The 20,130-nt window shown below is 40.6% G+C and overlaps 1 protein-coding gene across 1 annotated transcript in view; it reads left to right on the top strand.

The window, feature by feature from the left end:
- The window catches only part of fto (FTO alpha-ketoglutarate dependent dioxygenase), a 120,389-nt gene that overhangs the window by 30,126 nt on the left and 70,133 nt on the right, over positions 1-20,130 (top strand). The window contains 1 exon segment of the mRNA XM_030125326.1: positions 4,447-4,566. Coding sequence (XP_029981186.1) covers positions 4,447-4,566 — 120 coding nt within the window.

Consider the following 20,130-nt stretch of genomic DNA (forward strand, 5'->3'; position numbering starts at 1 on the left):
AGGACCCCCAGCAGGACGCCATGACAGATGAGTCTGACGTTAGGTTGTTTAAAGGTTGTAGACAATATTAATTATTCAGCACTGCCAAACAATAAGGCTGCTGATGTCAAGAGGAGCCCAGCACTGGTTGAGCAAGCTTGCCACATAGCGCCACAGGATTACTAAGCATACGGCCCCACCAGGAGGGCAAGGCAAGTTTATTTAGGAAAACTGTTTGCTATTATAAAAGAGCAGGTGTGTGTATGTGTGAGCGTTTAAGTAGGAGGGGGGGCTCTGGGGCTCTAGCCTATCCTACCTGGCACTCGCAATGATCGATGTGGCCATTTGTTTGGAGTTGCCCACGAGAGCAGAACACCCACTTAAATGATGTATTGTTGGTGAAGTTATTTATGATGGCGGCCCACTTTGGTGCTTGGCGGGTGCATATTGCGCAGGTCGTGTTTGACATGGACGACCGAGGAGTGAACAAGCCTGAGACGCACGGGCAGCCTGACCTGAGCAGCACCTTATGGGCCATTCCTTAAGAAGTGCTAAACAGCCAGATCGCGCTGGCTGACGTGCTATGGATATTGTGCAACGTGGTGCAACGGTTGGGGGGAGAAGGAGGTTGACACTTGTCAGAGGATGTGGGCGGTCTGACGATGATGAGGCAGAGCGTCTGCCATCTGAGTATGAGTGTTCAGGGATGGGGTGGGATGTCGAGTTAAAGTAGGAGATGGGAGACAGACAAAAACGAAGAAAACTGAAGTTCCCACCTGTTTGTTAAGCACAGTCCCCCTCACCGTCTCTTTTTAATCTTACCTCCTGTCTTCGGTGGTGGAGGGGGGGCGTTAGTCAAACATAGCATCGCCACACGGCCCCTATGTGCATGTTTGGCTTTGAAATGCTAATCCCAGACGCAAACGTCTTGTCTCATTTAAAGCCACTGTGTCACTTCCCAGGTGGGTGTGTGACAGAGTGCCCTAAGGGACCCCCTCTAATGATGCTAGTCCCCCACAGTAAATATTGAAGGGAGGGACAAGGTTTTCCCACATGTTCTGGCAGAAAGTAAACTGTATGGAAGCAGTTGTTTCTGACCTTCTAATGTCCTGTTTTTCAGGCCAGAATATCTCCCCAGGCTCCCAGGTTTTTGCTTGTTTTTCACACACCTTACGTCTGGGGTTTATGCCTACGATGTCATTGTAATCTTTAAATCACATTTCAGCTTGTTTTTTCTCACTGATCTGTGTGATGCCAAATTTATAATGATGAACTTAAGTGATAAGTAGTTCTATCATGGCAGCCAAAACATGTAAGTAGCATCTTATAATGGTACATTTGTGATATTTGTGAAGGAGGTCAAAATTAAACTTAAAAATAAAATTTATTCAGAACTGTGTGCCCGTATATTATAATCTGTTACACGTTGAAACACTGTGGCATGTGTGTGTGTGTGTGTTTTGAGCTGTGTGCCTGTTTGTCTACAGTGAGCTGGGCTGGTGTGTGAAGAAAGGTAAACAGAGGAGGGCAGAGTGGGATCGATCCCATTCTCATCAGCCCCCACCTCAGGGCCCCGGTCCGGAAATTGATTGGACCCGCTCAGGGAATACTGTGAAGGTTTGGAAAAAAATGCGCCTCATTAAATGGGAAAAAGGTGGTTACTTGCTTTAACTCCAGAGTTGCCGTAGTGGGCGGCCAGTCGCTTAATGTGGGGCTAATGTGTAGTTAGTGTGTCCATCACCTGTAGAGATGACAGCGACTGCCGCAGGGGAGCCACTAGCTCCCCTCTCGCTCCCCCACGCCGTCTTAGAGAAAAACTAGCCCTAACAACCACTCTCTCTTTCACACACACATTCGATCTGTCTGCCTGGATAGGTGGCATTTAGTTAGGGTTCCCCTCTTGGTAACTCACAGCTGGGTGGCCGGACTCCAAATGCCACATAGCCGACACTCCTCAGTTGCTTTAGATGGCCTGCTTTGTGGCTGCCACTGGCCTGCGCAGTAGGGGACAGGCAGCCATGTCAACTCAAAGTGGAGACACAGGTTGGTTTCTTCTCACTAAAGGACAGGGAGACAATCAGAGAGATGGAAGGAGGGGCAGAGAGAGGGGAAAGGACGTCCGATATTGGCACTTGGTGGCTTTGTTGTGTGTTTGAGCTGTAGTGATCGAAGGGGAGTGGATTTGGAGAGTGTTGAAGGGACCATAAAGGATGACATTTCTTTGAAGGGTGGGTTGTATGGAGTGACTGAGAAGCTGCTGAGCAGCGCCACTGGCTGTGTATTCTTCCTGACATGCCCCAGTCCTTGCATGTCATCCCTGCTGTGATCAGAGCCGTTTGAAAGCAAATGGCAGGATGATTCTGTGTACAGCTTCAACCCATGGCAGCCATTATTCAGGATGTTTGTGCAAATAATTCTTGCCCTTTGGTTTAGTCTGTTCAGGGCTGCTGGATGGGAGGTGACTTACTTTGTTTCAGTGGCCAATCAGAAGAATTAACTAAAGTATTATAGCACAGTTGTTTTGGTTCAATGTAGCACATTATTCTCAAACACTTTTAGTACCAAGAATTGGGAAAACTGGATGCTACAGAAGGCCTCTAGCAACAAAACATTGGGACCATGAAAGCTGTTAAAAGTAACTTCAGAACACGTCCACATAGGAAACCTATGCTAATATTGCTACTACTTATCACCCAAAGAGTAGACCTTTTCCTCTGAAACGCACTGTAATGCGTTCATTATTTTAGGGGAGAAAACACTCTATTGCCCTCTGTTATGTTCCAGGAATTCTCATGTTTTTATGCAGTTGTAGGAAGGAAAGCATTTAGTGTAACACTGGGGTTAAGGAGTCTACTTTCATATTTCAAGCCCTTGAAATCAAAGTTAGTCCCCGATAACCCAATTACTAATACAACTTTGTCACAATGTAAATACAGTAAATGCTATTTGAAGGACACATGTTCTAAAGAGACTTAACCCAAATTTACACACTATTTTAATTGAATAACATGGAAATTGCCTTTCGTTGTGGCGAACGCACAAACTGTTTTCACAGCTCCAAAAAGGATCTACTGCATATGCTTTGTTTAATGCAATAAACAAAGTAGTTCTTAGAAAAGGAACAATAGCTTTCTTGGTCCTATTTGATATGGACTCCTTTATGCAACTACATTTTGTGTTGTACAGTTGTCTGTGTCAAAAGGAAATGGAGCGTGCATTGTTTTGGGTGGATGATGCTTTGTAGGACGTTTTGGGGGGAGGGCAACTTGCAGCATTTTACTTTAACGTTGGCGGCAATTGGGGCAATCTTTGACATACACACTCACTGCCAATCGTATGCACAGACGCTAACAAAGCCGCTCACACACCTGTGCAGACAGATACACATTGATGCACATGCAAGTACAATCACACAAACACAAACATGCAGACGAATAGACACACTTATAAAATAGATAGGCTACACCTGGCTACATGAAGCATCCTTGCGAGGATTAAATCAGCACTTCAAAAGAGCAGGAAACAAAAACACTCCCAGTGGAGGAGAGGGGAGCGGCTCGGCAGCCGAGACTGTCATCTCCAGACAGAGGGAGAGAGTGAAAGAGGAGGGAAGGGAGGGAGGCAGGGAGGAGAGGAGGAAGAGGGTGGAGTTTTCAGGTGTGCTGACTGGAAGGTGTGTGTGTGTGGAATCACATGCATATCTGTGGAGGAAAGTGCAGCATGTCTATGTTTGGTTAGAGTGTGAATATACTCTCAAATATTATTAAAGTTTGTTTTAGGACTAGTTTCCTCATATCTCAATATAAAATGCGTTTTTATTGTCTTCCTCTGTGAGATCTAAAAAATATGGTTTATTTTAAAATTCTTTACTGTATATATAGTATCTAAAATTGTAAAGCGGTTAATTTCTTTTTTTTTTTTTGAAAAAAGTTGTTTGTTCTCTTATTGTTGTTTTCACTGAAGAAGTAAAAATCTGTCTTGTTTTTGTAGGATTGAAAATAAAATAAATTCACTAGTATTTGCACAATAAATATATTTTGTTTCTACAGAGAAAGCTAAAAAAAATGTTTTACGTGTACTTTTAATATACACATTGTAGAATAATTTATTTTCCAAATAAGATTTCCACCAGTTAAAATGGCAAACTGCTGATTTCATATATGCTGTGTTGTAACATATCCGTGAGGGTTGGTAACTCATGGTTTGACAAAGATTGACAGATTGGCTTGTATTTAACAAGGTGATTTTAAAAAAGGATAAAAAAAAGGGTGTTATCCTTTTGTCAAATTAAATAGAAACATTATATACATTATATATTTCTATATCTAAGGAACATTTAATCATTTTTATCAGTTTTATTCATATTGTTAAAATAATACAGTTTTCATTTGTATACATTTATTTTACTTTATGACATCATGGAAGACTGTTGCAGTTTTATTATGAGAGTGGTGTGTGTGTTTGCAGGTGGAGTTTGAGTGGCTGCGACAGTACTGGTTCCAGGGCCAGCGTTACGCCCGCTTCTGCAGCTGGTGGACCAGACCGATGGAGCAGCTGGAAAAGGACTGGAGGCTCATGGAGACCATGGTACGTCAGCTCAGAAACATTGCCGGTTACACAATATTTCTACGTATCAACTCAATATTTTGATCTTTGTTTTATATACAGCATTTTGGTTGTGAAATCATGTACTGTATATTTAATTTCGTTTTTTAATTTTAGGGCAAAATAAGTATTTAATTAAGAGAGGTGGAGAAGATTAATAAAACCCTCTGTATTTCAATGTAGAATCCTTTAACCCTTTTTAAATGTAATTCATGATATAATCAAAAGACAAGTATGAAAGCGTTTTTAAGAATCTAGTGGAGTCACTCTTTCATTTGATGATGAAGAGTTTTTGTTTTTGATTCGACATGCCTTCGCTCGTGCATCTTAAACAAACTACATAAGTGATATGCTGTCCAAAAATGCTACCCCCAACGGAGGATGTGTTTAAAATCACATGATGGATCGTCTAACTTCTCACCACAGTGCATTATTAAGGATGTGTCATGTGTTTAATTGTTGCGTCACAGAAGTTTTATTAGAGAGGAACGTGGGCACACAGCTATTAGTTAGACACCACTATAAAGAAATCACTTAGTAACGTCAGACCTGTAATTAAGTTACCTTAGTCACAGCTCTGGAAAGCCACTGAGCTGTGACTAGTGGCCGCTGAACATACTGTATGTGCAGCAGCGACACACACATACACACACAGCAGTTAAACAGCGCACAAACACATACTGTAGATACATGCTTGGTCTGTCTTCCTGTCTTTCCCCCACAGATTGTTTGCAGTCCTGAATTTCAAAGACTGTGTGTGTTCATGTGTGTGTGTGTTTAACACTCGGACACCCAGAAGCAGCAGGGGGCACTCTTGTATCACTGTAGCGACAGCGGAGGGAACGAAAGAGCTGTGCTCCTTTTTTCCTTTCTGCTCCTTCTCTCTCTCTCTCTGTCTCCTTATGTCTCTCACTCGCTCCTGCTGTCTCTGGGAGCTCTCTGTCTCTGTCAGTGTCGAGCGCTGAGCAGTAATCACATCTAATGCTCAGGCGGGGATAAAGACAGGGGCTGGAGGAGAACAGTACTGCTGTTGCCGACGCTCCTCAGCTCTAGTCATGGTCTCTCTCTCTCTCTGTTTCTCTCTCTCTTTCACACAGTTGAACAGCCTTGCAGGGGGTGGGTGGGTGGGTGGGTGGATGGGGGGGGGGGGGGGGGGGGGGCGCAGGAGACAGGGGCTAAAACTCATCTAGAGCTCCACCTCTGGGCCCAGATGAAGTGTGTGATTTGGACCTGTATTTAGAAAAGGGCATCAGTGAAATGTGAGGTCCTTCTCGCTCTCTTTTACTGTGTCTAACCTCGCTCTGTAATAGTCGAGCAAAACATTTCCAAGGTGTCTATATGTGTGTCTCTGTGTCTGTATGAGGATCATGCACATACAGTTAGAAATCAGTGTCTGATTTTTCACAATAAAACAAATAAAATATAAGTAATTTTTTTATTGAAACAAATGAAATATATTCTATACTTACTATAACATTTTCTGTCATTTTTAGCTATATGCATATTTATTCATATCTGATAACATTTATTAGTAACAGTATTATGTACATTTTAAATATTCAAATAGTATCAAAAGCAAGCGTTTCGTCTGCACAAATGCATATTGAACCCACAAAAATAATAACACTGGTGAATGCATAAATGTAATGATTCACTATTGTGATGAAAGGCAGCATTATTGCTCTCACAAGCAATATTTACATACATGCATTGACCTGTGATATGCTGATGAAAAGCACTTCATAGATGTGACTTATAGATTTTCCTTTCAGAGGTTTTGATAGCTTGGGCTTTTCTGCTGTTGGATTAAAACACCATTCTTGTGATTACCTTTAGTTATTTAAATGATGTAGGTCACCCTTATATTTTCCCATATTTTACAGTTTGAGGCTGGTAAATGAGAACGTAATTTACTGAAATATGCCTTCACCATTTATTTCTGTTCTTTCCAGAAGAGTGTATTTTAAAACAGCATTATTTATTTTGTCGAATTTGATATTATTATGGGGCTTTTTTTAATAACACAGCTATGTGTCTTCAAATATGGTTTATAAAATGACTCAGTGTTGTACTATATACTGAGCTGTAGCAATAAAACAGGCTGTTGTTTTATCCTGCTAAAATAGTAATACAAACCGCCAGCCTTCCTCTCTTTATTGTCAAATTTAGCACACAGTGTTGTGGCAATGTATGTGGGCTATGTATGCGTTTGTTAGTGTTAGTTTGTATAAATAATATTGCAATATGGGGGGACTAGCTCCTGTTTATGGATACCGTCTCTCCCTGGGGCTCCCTCTCTCTGCTCAGCCTGTTGTCATGCAAATGCTCATCCTTCCATTTGAATGACATTCTGATAAAATACATATATAAATAAATAATAATAATAATAATAATAAAAAAAAAAAAATAACTGAAACAAAACAAGTCCACTTGCTCGCTCGCATTTTTCTCGTCGCCAAACTGGCATCTCATGAATTCATGTGCCTCCTTGATAGAAACAAAGGAACGGGCTACTGAATAATCTATAAGTGGAAGTATATACGTATGAGATTGTACAGGAAAAGTAAAATGTGTGTGTCTGCGTACGAATGGTGAAGGTTATTTCTCGAGGTAGAAGAAAGACATTTCCTTAAAGGTTTTACGCTCCCTTGTGATCCAGGGTGCTGAAGTCCATTTAGACCTGCCTACTTGCAGTCTTGTGTTCCCTCAGGACTCTGCTATCATGATGATCATACACTAGTGACATTTCTTTAAACTAGCAACAATGAATAGCTTCCGTGTGACTGACAATAGACAGAGAGTCTTGGCTTTATGCAGAATATTTTAAATACTGGTGTGGTTTTTTTTTATTTTTTATTTTTTTTAATCTTTCTTCTTTTTACTGTGGAGGGGAGAAGCGACAGCGGTGGGCCTGTGAGCACATCTTTTTTTTCCTGTCCTGTGTGTTTGTGTGTGTGTGTGTGTGTGTGTGTTTATGTGAGTGTGTCTATGTGTGCGCCATTGATGTTAATGTATGCACTCGGCATGACTTTAATTGATTTAGCAGCTCTGCTTGCACAGTACAGCTTTTTCCCTAATTTGTCACTTTTCTGACTTCTGTGGCTGCTCATCTCACAACTTCAAAAGCCACCGCGGATGCAAAGAGATTTCAATGCACTCCGTCTCTCTCTCGCTCTCCCTTTTTCTCTTTATGTTCTTCCTTTCTCTTGTTCTCTCCCTCTCTTGCGCCCGCTATCTTTCCATATCTCTCTCTGTCTCTTTCTCACACTTTCTCCCTCATTTGACAGGAGAACGAGCCTTGTAGATGGAAATCTTTTCAACACATATCAAGGAAATTAATCTACTTTCATAATAAACAGGATCCGCACAGTTGAATACATTTGTATACTTCAAGATGTACAAAACAGGAAGTGGTATCGGGGCCGTGTCTCCCTCTACTTCGTTCACCCAGCCTGTCACTTTCTGTTTTCCAATGGTTTGGTCACACACACATTTACACTGTACACGCTCATTTTTTTCCCTCATTGTGTGACAAAATGTAGCTCTTCTGATTTATAATGGAGACAGGCTTTTGCACATGTGTGTATGTGCCGGGATGTGCTTGGTGACCATTTCATCTTCTCCCCTCACTTTAATAACAGTCTCCGGAAACAATCTGGGCTACTGAGGAGGGCTGCACTGCAATCATACACCGCCTGGCCCAGTTGCCATCGATAGCTGATTAGGTTATTGACCTAGCGTGTGAAGAGTGGGTGCTGAGGAGTCGTCAAGGAGGGAGGAGGGATGGTGGGTGGTGCGCTGTAGGGACAGACTGTAGAGACAGAGACTGAGATGGAGGATGGGGGGGTGGGGGGAAAAAAAACGAGAAGGCTTGTGTGTGTTGGGGGAGGAGGGCTGGGGGTCAATGTAAATGTTATTGCTGTGTGAGCTCATTTGATCAAAGTCCTGGAAAGGTTAAGCGAATCCAATCTGGTTTTGTATGGCAGAGTGGAGACACAGGCGCTAGGGAAGAAACCCCCAGGACGGAGAATGGATTATCATATTGGCGTTGGAGTAGCAGGGGCCTCCGACGGACAGTTTACCCTGCCCGTAATGCGTTTAGACAGCAATTGGCCTTAATAACCTTTATTGACTTCAGCGGGTCAGTGCCAAGAATCTAATTATCAAAGTGTATCAATTTCATTGGAGTTTAGAGTTGCACCGCTCAAAATAATTATTTTAAGGTCGGGCTGGGGCAATTAATCCCCTCTCCACTTATTTGATGGCTTTGTAAAACATTATAAATGTTATGGTTTCTGTTGTGCATTTCACCGTAAATAATTTCAGGGAGCAATTTTTTGTAATGTATTATTTGGAGAGCTTGCAGTGCTGGTCCAGTTGAGGGAAAAGGCAGCGTATTTTGCAGGCAAGAGGCCACAGCTGAATCATGTTGCAGATGTTTACCAGCAGTCATTTTTCTCTTTCGCTCGCTGTTTTTACTTGCATAGTCAGGCAGAGTTTTATACCCACTTTATATGCACACATGGAACCCAGATTAATTATAAGTGTGAACTAAGCAGTAAACTGTTTAAAGACCTTTTTATTGCTCATTATGAAACCATTTATTATCTCTTATATTCAATCACATTGTGTATATGCATCATATTGTTTTGCATTTTAAGACTTATACCGTGCAAACAGGCTTATGCATTTATTATATTCCACTCCTCTGTGGTTCTCATGCCGTATGTTGCTGTGTGTATATGCATGCGAAGCTGTTTGTATTAATGGGCTTTATGTATTTATTTGTGTGTGTGTACAGTTTGTCCACAGTGTGAGCAGAGGAAGCCATACAGTAGTTTATCCTTCATTGACAGTCAATATGTGCTGTAACCTGGATAGTAGCAGCTGTTTTTTCTTATCGCACAACATAGACTAGAAGCCTAATCCACACGTTCATTATTGCACTGCCTTGTTTACCCGCGGCTCTATATTAGCTTGCTTGCTTTGCCCTATTTAGAAGAGCCGCATAAAAAAGAAATTACTCAAAGATTATTGTTATTATTCATTTAAAGAGGAAATATATGGCTGATAATACATTTTACATCATGCCACAGTTTGTGTTTGGAAATATAAAATGAAAGAAGCACGAAGAGACAGAGTGAAGAGAGAGAGCGAGAAAAAGAGAAGGGAGAAAATGTAGCGGTGCAAAGGTATTTGCAATTCTCTTTGAAGTCCCTATTCAACAGGGTAAGCTGAATTTTCGGCAGTGCCTGATAGTGTTCTGCGTAAATGCTTAAACCCCTTTAGAGAATTTTCATGGGCAGATACGCGGTGGCTTGAAGAGAGCGTTTATGTTACCTGGAGCCAATGCAGCCTGCAGCTTTGTACCTAAAGATGTACACTGGTTGTGAATGGAATCCCACTGAGGTTTGTCTATGACAGAATCTCTCTGCAACATCGCAGTAAGCTGAAGCGGGACAAAGAGCTACGAACAGGTTTAACCCTGTCACTCCTCAGCTTGAATCCCACACATGTATTTATATACATAAACAGACACGGAAGGACAAAAATGACAGGTTTAATAAAGACAAGTTTATATTTAGTAGTGTCCTATATGGAAAATTTAAAGAATATTTCTGAGCTGAAGGTCCCCTTGAAAGTAATATTTTTATACACCCTCAGTTTTTTTTATATTATTCCATAACCTGTGGCATCAGAAGCTTAAAAATGCTGCCTTATTTTGGATCAGAACAGTAATAATTCAGTTAACATGCACTAAATACAGTACATATTGTAACTTTTCTTCGTAATTTAAAATGCACACAGTTGCACATAGGTGCATAGTGTGCACACGATGGCAACTGTGGTTGCTCTTATTGTCACAGTCAATAGTGTTTTACTACATATTAATATCTGCTAGAGAACAATGCCTGACACCACCTCATCTTTTCTTCTTTAACACAATTCCTTGTGGAGCACATCCTCATTTAAAATGATTAAAATGATTCATCATATACGTGTGTAATTATTTCTCAATAACAGGATGTAAGTCATTGTCCTGAAAGCTTAGGTGTGTTTTCATTCTTACAATAGGCGTAGACCTTAGCCAACTTGTTTAGGGCTGTGTATGACTGAACTGGGAATGTCTTAGTGGAACTTAGCCTTCATTGACTTTATGTCAGGCCCGTGGGTCATGTCACGATGTGGAAACCACCAATGAAACTATGCTATTGTTTTATGTCACTGCCATTTATAAGAAAAAATGAGCTCATCTAAAAACCCCTCACTTTTTTGTCTTTGTATACAACTGTCAGCTACAGTATGGAGTACACCTCATCTTTACAAAGAGGGGGTGGGGGATTTTATTGACAGCGGTTTGGATAATTTATTTTGTTTGTCTGTGAATTGTGATGTTGACAGTGTTTTTACTGTATCAGCAGGCTTTGAAGGCGGCTTGTCTCGTCTTCTTAGAAAACAAATGAGCACTTTACAGAGACTGATCTGCCTTATCCGCTTAGCAGCTCCCTCAATCCCTGTATTTATTTATTTACTTACTTATTTACTTACTTATTCATTTACTTACCTCTGTATGGATTTGGTGTGATTCTACCCCCCTCCACCACCACCACAACTCATAGTCACCCCTTCCTCTTCCTCTCCCGTTCCTCATCCTTGGCCCCGATCAGCAAGATAAGCCTTCAGAGGAGGGGAGATAACATCCATTAAAGTGGTAAAGAGGAATTATGGGGCAGCCCAGATTAATCACTGCTCAGCTTAATCGCATTCAGCGCGGACGGCGGGGTTAGCTGCAGGGCCTAGCTTCTTCCTGTGTCATACAAAAAGAGGGCGAGAGATGCAAAGAAGTAGTGTGTGTGTGTTTTTATGTGTGCTTTGAAAAGTGCCTTGATGGGGGGGAAAGTATAAAAAGATGAAAGAGAGATTTCAGAGCATCTCATAGCAAAGTCCGCCCCTCCCATAGCTGACTAGAGACATTAGCACTAACCAGCGCTTGACATATAATTATTCCAGTACTTTGATCCAGGTGTAGTTGTTTACTCTCGCAGGCAATCGCGTCAAAGTAGTGAAGTAAAAGAAATTACGACAATGATTTGTTTCTAAAAGCTAAGAAAACAGCTAATATCTGTTGAATCTATGCTCTGTTTTAGTACATTGTTAACCTTGCAGGGTAGTGAATACATTGTTGTGGTTTTTCATCACTTGTTCAGAATTTATTTTAGCGTTGATTGTCAGAAATAGCAATACACACACTGATATCTGGTGCTGAGCTCTGCTGTGTAAGAACAAAATTAAGCCCTCACTCTAAATTCAGTGCACACAGTTTTAATAAAAAGCATTCAAATCTGAATCCGGATCTTCATCAGGTCTTGTAACTGATGTCATTATTATTGTTTATTTGTACGTGGAGTCAGATTTAGCTCATATTTATTTCTATAGCCCTTAATCACAGTCACTGTCTCAGAGGGATTCATATCGCCCACACTTGTAAATGAAACCGATTACTGGAAATGAAAAAAAGCCCACCTAAAATATAGATCCACAAAGGGAATAGTAAAAAAAAAAATCCCCCAAATGTAGTTGGAGTCACAAACAGTACATTCCTGGTTCTTATGGTTCTGTGTTGGCAACAGCTGTGACTCAAGGCATATGTTTTAGTTAGGTTTTAATTCTTTAGAAGAATATCTTCAGGAAATTTTATCAGATTGATCAACTGATAAGATTCTGATCATAAAAAACAAAACAAAACCACTACCACTAGAATTTATACACTGATTTTGACCAAATTTCACACTACTATGTAGCATGACAAACTGATGACATAACATTATATGGGCAAAAGGTCAAAGGTCAGCTTTACTACGACATCATAATATGCAGTAAAAACCTTTACCTGGCTATTAATCAATGACCCAAGTGAAGAAAGCTTTTTCTCACAGGAAATTATTCGCCGCAGTTGTTCCTGTCAGTATAGTGATAATGTCCGTGTTGCTGAAAAATGTTTAATACCTTTCATTGTCTCTAAAACAAAATAATACATGACTACTTTTTTTAGAGGAAATAGGAAAAAAGGTCAGAGAGAGGGGATTCACATGCAACAAAGTCACCTGGACTGGGAATAAAAATGGGGACGGGTTCATGGTCAACCACTCAGCTGTGGCCCCTACGCACACACACACACACGCACACACACACACACACACACACACACACACACACACACACACACACACACACACACACACACACACACACTGAATATAAACTGCAAACTGTACAAACCATACAAACAAAAAAGTCAAAAATTACAATACTGGCAAATGACACTCTCCATCATTTCATCTCTGCTGAGGACTTACAAACAAGGTCTCTAGTATGGTGAAGATTTTGTCCTTAATCAGCTTTTTGTCAAAACCAGCGCCGAAAAATAACAACCACTTAATACCTCAACACCTCACTAATTCCTCAGAATCACTGGAGCAACTATCGTGTTGGGGTTTTAAGTACATAAAGCCTTCTTTGAAAACAATGACTAGAGAGAATGGAGTAATCCTGATGTGAAGACACTGTAAAATTGTTTGATTTGCTTGATGAAACATGAAGAAAAGGAAGAAATATGAGAAAAGATGTTAATGATAATTGTATCATTTCTTTGGTCGAGGAAGTTTAAAGAGGTGGAACAGGGAATATGAAACAAGGGAGGGAGGGCATTTTTCAGAGGTGAAGGTAGAGACAGATAACGGCCAAGATTTAAGTCGGTGCACATGAGGGAAAGTAAAACGAGAAAGAAATGAAAAGCTGATGTTGTTACGTGAGGATGCGAGTACGTTCAGGAGGAAGTACAAGTCCTGGGAGCATTGTGGGAAGTCCCATGCCCTGTTTTGTTGTCTGCACACCTTTCAAAGCACAGTATATACACTGTGAAAAAGATAACCCAACAGAGATCACGCTTGATACTTGTGTTTTCTGGTAAAGCAGATGCTCTCCTGTGGTTGACCCCCTCAGGGAAAATCCCATTTTTTACAACCATGTCTGTTTTTGTAGTTTTGACCATTATATGGTTCATATGTCCACATTTTACTTGCTGTTTGGACTCATCGGCACAACTTTACATCACCAAAAACTCTTCCAAGCGTTATTTCAGAGTGTCCATTATGATTGTCCAATAAATTGCACAACAGTCTGTGCACACGTAAGTACAGTAATTACATAAACCTGAAGGTTGGCTTGTGGGATCTAATTAAGTTTTACAACAGACTGTTTGGGTAATAACTTTAATGTTCACTTATGCTTTTACTGGACTTGTTTGAAACCTGCCTTGTCAGTTACTGATCTGTCCTGTGTACTTCGTGGTGAAACCAGTCTTACGTGTGTTGCTGCTTCAATAAAGTTGGCTATGAAAGTGTACGAAGACAAGACCATAGTTTATTTAAGACGAAATATTTATTTGGTGCAATTTTATTGAAAATATTTGACTTTTCAATTAAATTTCATATCTTCAAAAATGTCGAAGAGGTAGAAAATTTGATTTAAAAAAGTTTAAGTGTCTTTTTTGGCCGTATCACACAGGCGAAGCTAATTGCAGCCGTTTATCCAGGTAGTGAGATACTTCCACCCTCCTATCCTTTCCCTCATAGATAGAGCAATCTGATGGGTAGTGTTAAATGGGTGAGATGTAGGACAGTGTAATTAACGCTAGTCCTTTAGTGGGCCCCACCTCGCTCCACTGGGAGTGCCCGATATAGCGCTCATTAATTCCTATTTGTGTGTAATGAGAGGGTCATGTTGGATGTAATAAATGGCTCTTTTATTTGGGCGAGAGCTGCAGGGCGGCATCCTCTCCTGGCTAACAGTCTCATAAACACCTCTTAGCCGCTCTCATCAGACTCCCTGGGTGGGGAGCAATCACACACATAACCCAACGGGGGGAACAGTATACTTTGTTAATGTAGGGGAAATCAGGTGTGCTTAGTATTATTTATCCCTTTTCCACAGTGGTAACTGGTGGTGCTAACCAGCAGATGGGAACAGCAATAACACAATATCAGCATCTTATGTTCACTGGTTTTATGGTAAATTCTTATAATTTAGAAGGCCATACCATGACGTCATATGTAATTTAATCCACATTGTACTAAATTCTCTTTTAATTCCCCTCTGTATTTTGTCAATGTATTTCATGGGGGATTTTTGCATAATTTGTATCATGTGTTGTATCTCTGACTTCTTTGCCAGATTGAAGTAGACATCAGTTTATAGAGTGTGTGAGTCCATAATCCAGTTATGTGTGTGTCATTGTCTATTGCTACATACCTGTGTTGTCTACAAAGAGTTGTAGGCATATGGGCTGCTTTTACAATAACAAATGAGCTACAGCAACAGATTAAACACACGTCTACTCATTTGTGACAAATAGTGTATACTGCTTTCATTTATCAATACACAAAAATAGTTTGTGTTGAATGGTAATTGTTAAAGGATGACTCTTCAGTTGTCTTCTCAATTTTTTTTTGTACTCTCAGTTTAATACATAGTAAATAAAGATGTAATACACATTCATAACCTGCTCACACATAGCATATTCTTAATAAAATACATGATTTATATCAGTGGTCCAGTGTCTTATAGGTAATTTCTGGCCCATCAGTACTGTTTACCAATACTCACCTAATAGCACCTTTTGTGGCTGTAGGATCCTCCCATCATTCTTCTACCACTTACCTTTAGAGGGTACTTATCTAATAAACAGCTTCTGAAAACACCACAATATGTATCTTTTTCACAGCTCTAGGCATGTATTAAGGTAATACAGGGATTGTTTTACAAAGCAATATGCAAGATTTAGGGATGTGTAATTATAATATGTAAGCAAATAGACTGTGATAGTCTCCCATCCCAAATAAAACAGACAAACAAAACAGATTTTAAAAAATATTGCTAAGTTTTTCCAATTTTATTAAAAAAAACTCTACTTTCCAGAGCTTGTGTGGATTGTGTAGTAGAATGCAATATTCATTTGCTAGGGGAATTTTCAATTTTGGAGATCCCAATCTGTTTTCTTTAAACAGTCATTCTCTTCTCTTGTACCTTAATAGGTCTTTGACATTTGATGTCAGTCTGGATATATATTATAAGGATGTCTGTTTAGTTTCACAATACAGCAGCTCCACAGTTTTCAGTCAGATGTAGATATTGAAGAATCACTACACTTCAGGCCCCTGGAGGCACGTTCCCCCCTCTAAAACGAAATTTCCCTACATGAGTGAGTCTAGATTGAAACCATTTTTTATTGGTTTAGCATTTTTGAAGACTTGAAGTATGGTGCAGTGTGTATAACACTGTAACTCATGGGCTTAGAAAAGCTGGCGTTGGCCCCAGTCAGCAAAAAGCTTTTTACTGGCAGGAGAGTGAGGTGCTGATCACAATCTGCTATCTAGCTAGAATCTAGACTCAGCTTTCATATACTAAAGGAGAGAAAGGGGGTTTCAACAGAGCAGAAGGTGCTTGAGTGTCACGCTCATCACAAACATCTCTGTCCAGCTCAGTCTTCATTGTCCCGAATTAGTCAAAGCGCCTCTCAAAGCTTTCTTGTGATGGATGGATGAGGCATTCTTGCCAGGCCAGTGAAGAGTTTGCACAAGTGTGTGTGTATGTCCCCTTGACCTAGTCTGTTGGAGAGCTCATTCAGACCAAGAACTATGTGGTTTTAGCCGTTAAAGCCAACTGGATCTGCACTCTTCATCATCAGACAGGGTCAAATGCTTTGTAACAAACAGGCTGGTGAATTCTTATGTGATATTTGTGGGCCTATCGGACTGCCATCCAAAAACAGATTTGTCTTTTATTCTCATCACCAAAGGGGAGTACCACAAAAGCTCTGGGGTTCTGCTTCATTTGACCCTGTGGAAAGCATATGTCCTTCCATCGCGCTTGTATTCTCCTCAGAAGATGGACTGCTGTTGGGGCCATAGAAGGCATCCCTGCCCACTTGAGTATGTTACAAAGCCTTCAAACAAAATCACTTGTCAAGAGTCTTCCCTTTTTGGGAGTGTCTCTACCCCCCAACCCTTTGTCACTTCAAACATGTTACTCTGATGTTTCAGACACATTTTTCTAATGTTTTACACTCCATATAATCTGCTGTGTGTAGTGAAGGCTATTTTACTGGTTGACATAATTGATGGTTCCTGTGACCTTGCGAAGGTCAATCTGGCAGAAAGGCCTGGTTTTGTATCACCACGGAGACCACGAGAACAGATTAACAAAACCACATACGTACAGAGCACAGTCTTACGTCTTTGTAACAAATTTTACCGTTACTCATTTATCCTCTTGTATTGTTGTAGAAAGATTTTAGTTTAATTCAACTCATTAATTAGCTATAATGATGTGTAAAAAATAGCCATTGGAAATGTCTTTTAAGTTGCTACTGGAGTAACGGTTTAGAAGTGTACCATTACCTAAAAATCTTATGACATCTCACAACACACAGCTATAAATATACCATCTTCCTGAGGCCATTTTTATAGTTTCTCATTGTCCTTCCTGACCAGAAACAGTGACGGCTTTCACTTGGCCTGACAGCGCTCGCATGCACACACAAACACACACACTCTTTTTCAACCAATCTTACATATTGGAAACTGAAGAAATTTAATTTATGATATGCTTCAATTTTGAGCCATTTATAATCATGTAACAGCAGGCAGACAGTGAAAAAAACACACATGCACACACTTTTTATGAGTGCTAGTGTGATGTCAGAAAAGTGAATGCTGTCTGAGCTTATTTCTTCTTGGGCTAATATAATTTTTCCACCAGTGGAGAGTCCCCCCAGGAGCAAAGTAACTTGGTGGTGGCATGCGCCAAACACACACAGATACCTTGTCCAGACTGGAACTAGCTTTGGCAGGATCATAGCTCCCAAGTTGTTTATATCAGTGAGCAGAAACTATCCATTACCCCGAGCAAGGTGTGTGATGCTTTTTTTTTTTTCCACCAGCGGTCAAAGTGATATTGGTTTCTTGTATTAAAAGGGCAAAGGCAATGGAGACAGCCAAGAGTCTACCGAGCTCCTACTTCCCAGGCCTATGAAATCGGATGTCAGAGCAGCTGACTTCAAACTGTGGCAGAAGTCAGTGGACGAGAAAAAAGGGTTAAACTATAAAGCTTGAACTCACTGGCTTATGTGCTCACTGTGTAGGTGGACCAGAGGAAGTAAGCAGAGAGTTAAGAAAAAGGCAAAAATGATGGTAGGAGTGTCAGGAATAATACATATTACTCAGTTTACATGAGTCACGTTATTGCTGTGTTAAAAAGTGTCCATCCGTCCTGAATCCTTATCCTACCTGGTCTCTTATTCAGTGAGAAAGATGTGCAACTGCTAAAATGAAGTCTGATTTTAAGGGGTTAAGTCAATATTTTTAAGGTTCATCGTGTGATATTTTATAACATCTACAGGTAAAATTATAGATTGCATCCAGCTGATATCCTCCTCTTCCTCACCTATGGTGGCCAGAAAAAAAGCACAGGAAGTGCCTCATTAGAACCAATGTTTGTTTTGTCCATTTTTGGCTTTTGAGACGAGGGGATAGTAACTGAAACAGGGAAGCAAGGCAGTACATCGTGGAGACTGTCTGGAGGTAAACCACTCTCTGTGTAGACATATACAGCTCATTTTGATGATATGGAAATAGAACAATTATTATTTTTGCTTGATTATACACTACTGAAAACATTACAATGAGTATTATACTTATTTTCTGCAGTTAGCACCTCGTTAATCCCCCTAAATCTTGCATACTGGGCCTCTATCAGTTTCATCTATAATGCCCTTTTATGAAACAAAGCCAAAATGACAAAATGTACAGTAATAGTTGTTTTCACCACCTTGGCTGATGAAAATGTACCTGACATCACAGATATCAGGCTCAATGATGTATGTTAATGTTATGTCATTTCATTCTCATGAACTGGCATCAGGTAATATTAATGTTAATAAACGGGGTATGATGGTATTGATGGGTGACCAAATGATATTGCCTGTTATATTGTATAAATGTAAGGATTTCATTGAATTTTAATGATGTAAGCAAACAAATGAATAAATGTAAGGTAGGCCTAGATGTTTTTAAATGTTTTAATGTGGAAATGTGACATATTATAGCTTTAACTTCAGGCTACAGCACTTACTCTCTTCAAGTCTAAAAATATAACACAGGCATGTATACTTATCCCACAAGGCCATGTTAAAACTTCTATGTTGACACTATGGTGAGAGGATTAACAGTCTTTTCTACAGCTAAAAGTTTTCACGATTTTTCCTCAAAAACACTGCTCACTCCATATAGAAGCAGTCTGGATTAAATTTGCAACTTAATGCTGTAAATGCAGTTTTTAATATAGAACTGCTTTTTCTGTAGGTTTTAAGTGCTTGCATGCCATCACTGTGAGTTAAAGGTCCCAGCAGTAGCTCAACAGTCAGGAGGATGGATTACTAGTTAGAGCCATGCCTGCCTCCATGTTGGCACGCAGGCAGTTTGGCACATAGAGAGACAGGGGAGTCTGCTGGCCTGATGCTGGGCCTGTTACACATGCTAGTGGCTGGGAGACCGACATGAAGGCTGCTAGTCAGACAGGAAGAGGTGCTCATTGGAGGGATGCCACTGTGGTGGTGGCAAATTAACAACAGCCATCAACTTAAAGTGGTCGGTGTCACCAGTTTACTCTGGATTTTTAGGTAACCATCCATCATCCGGAGGGTCTATTTTCGAATGGAAATACTGAAAACTGTCTGTTAAAAAAGGTTAATAGGGGGAGGTAAATTTGGGATTTGTAAGTGTTTGTGGCCTCCAGTCATAACAGGTTTCCTATATAAGTGAGTGCCAGTGAGCTTAAGAGTGCTCTGGGTCCACCAAAGTCCTGGTCTAAAGTGAGCTAAGGCATTTCATGAGGTGTTAACTGTTTCTGAGACACTCTGGTGGTCAGCTAGTAGCTCTGTTTTATGGAGTGTAAACCTTCAGTTCTGCATCCTTTTTTAACCTTCCCTCCTTTGAGCACTTGCTTCTCAGCTATTATGTGACCCGTTAGAGCTATTCTGTAAAGTTTCATGTGATGTACACCGTATTGCATAGTGTGCAGTAACAAACAATCTTCCGCTTATGCTGTGTTGAATGAGTGACATGTTGTTATGTGATTGAATAGACAGATGCTTGTTGGTGTTAAGATACAGTCCTGGCTCGAGGTGTTAGTGAGCTGCCCCAGGCTGCCTTGCAGCCAGCCTTGGCTTGGAACGCTATCATCACTCCAGCTCTCCACCAAGCAAAATATCCCCTCAGCCTGGCTGTATGTTTGTTTACCTACCCTGCTTATGCACAGGCCCGGAAATGTTTATGTCTATCTGTAGTAAAATAGACAAGGTTGAGTTTGGGGTCTGGGGACCAGGGCTGGAGGTGCCTTGTCCTCTTGTTCACCTCAGGATGCAGCTTGGGTCACAGGGACATCTGTGGTCAGCATCAGGCTAAGAGAGGTGTAGACTGTGGACAGCTA

This window comes from Sphaeramia orbicularis, chromosome 3 (genome assembly GCF_902148855.1).
Source record: "Sphaeramia orbicularis chromosome 3, fSphaOr1.1, whole genome shotgun sequence".
Taxonomy (NCBI): Eukaryota; Metazoa; Chordata; class Actinopteri; order Kurtiformes; family Apogonidae; genus Sphaeramia; species Sphaeramia orbicularis.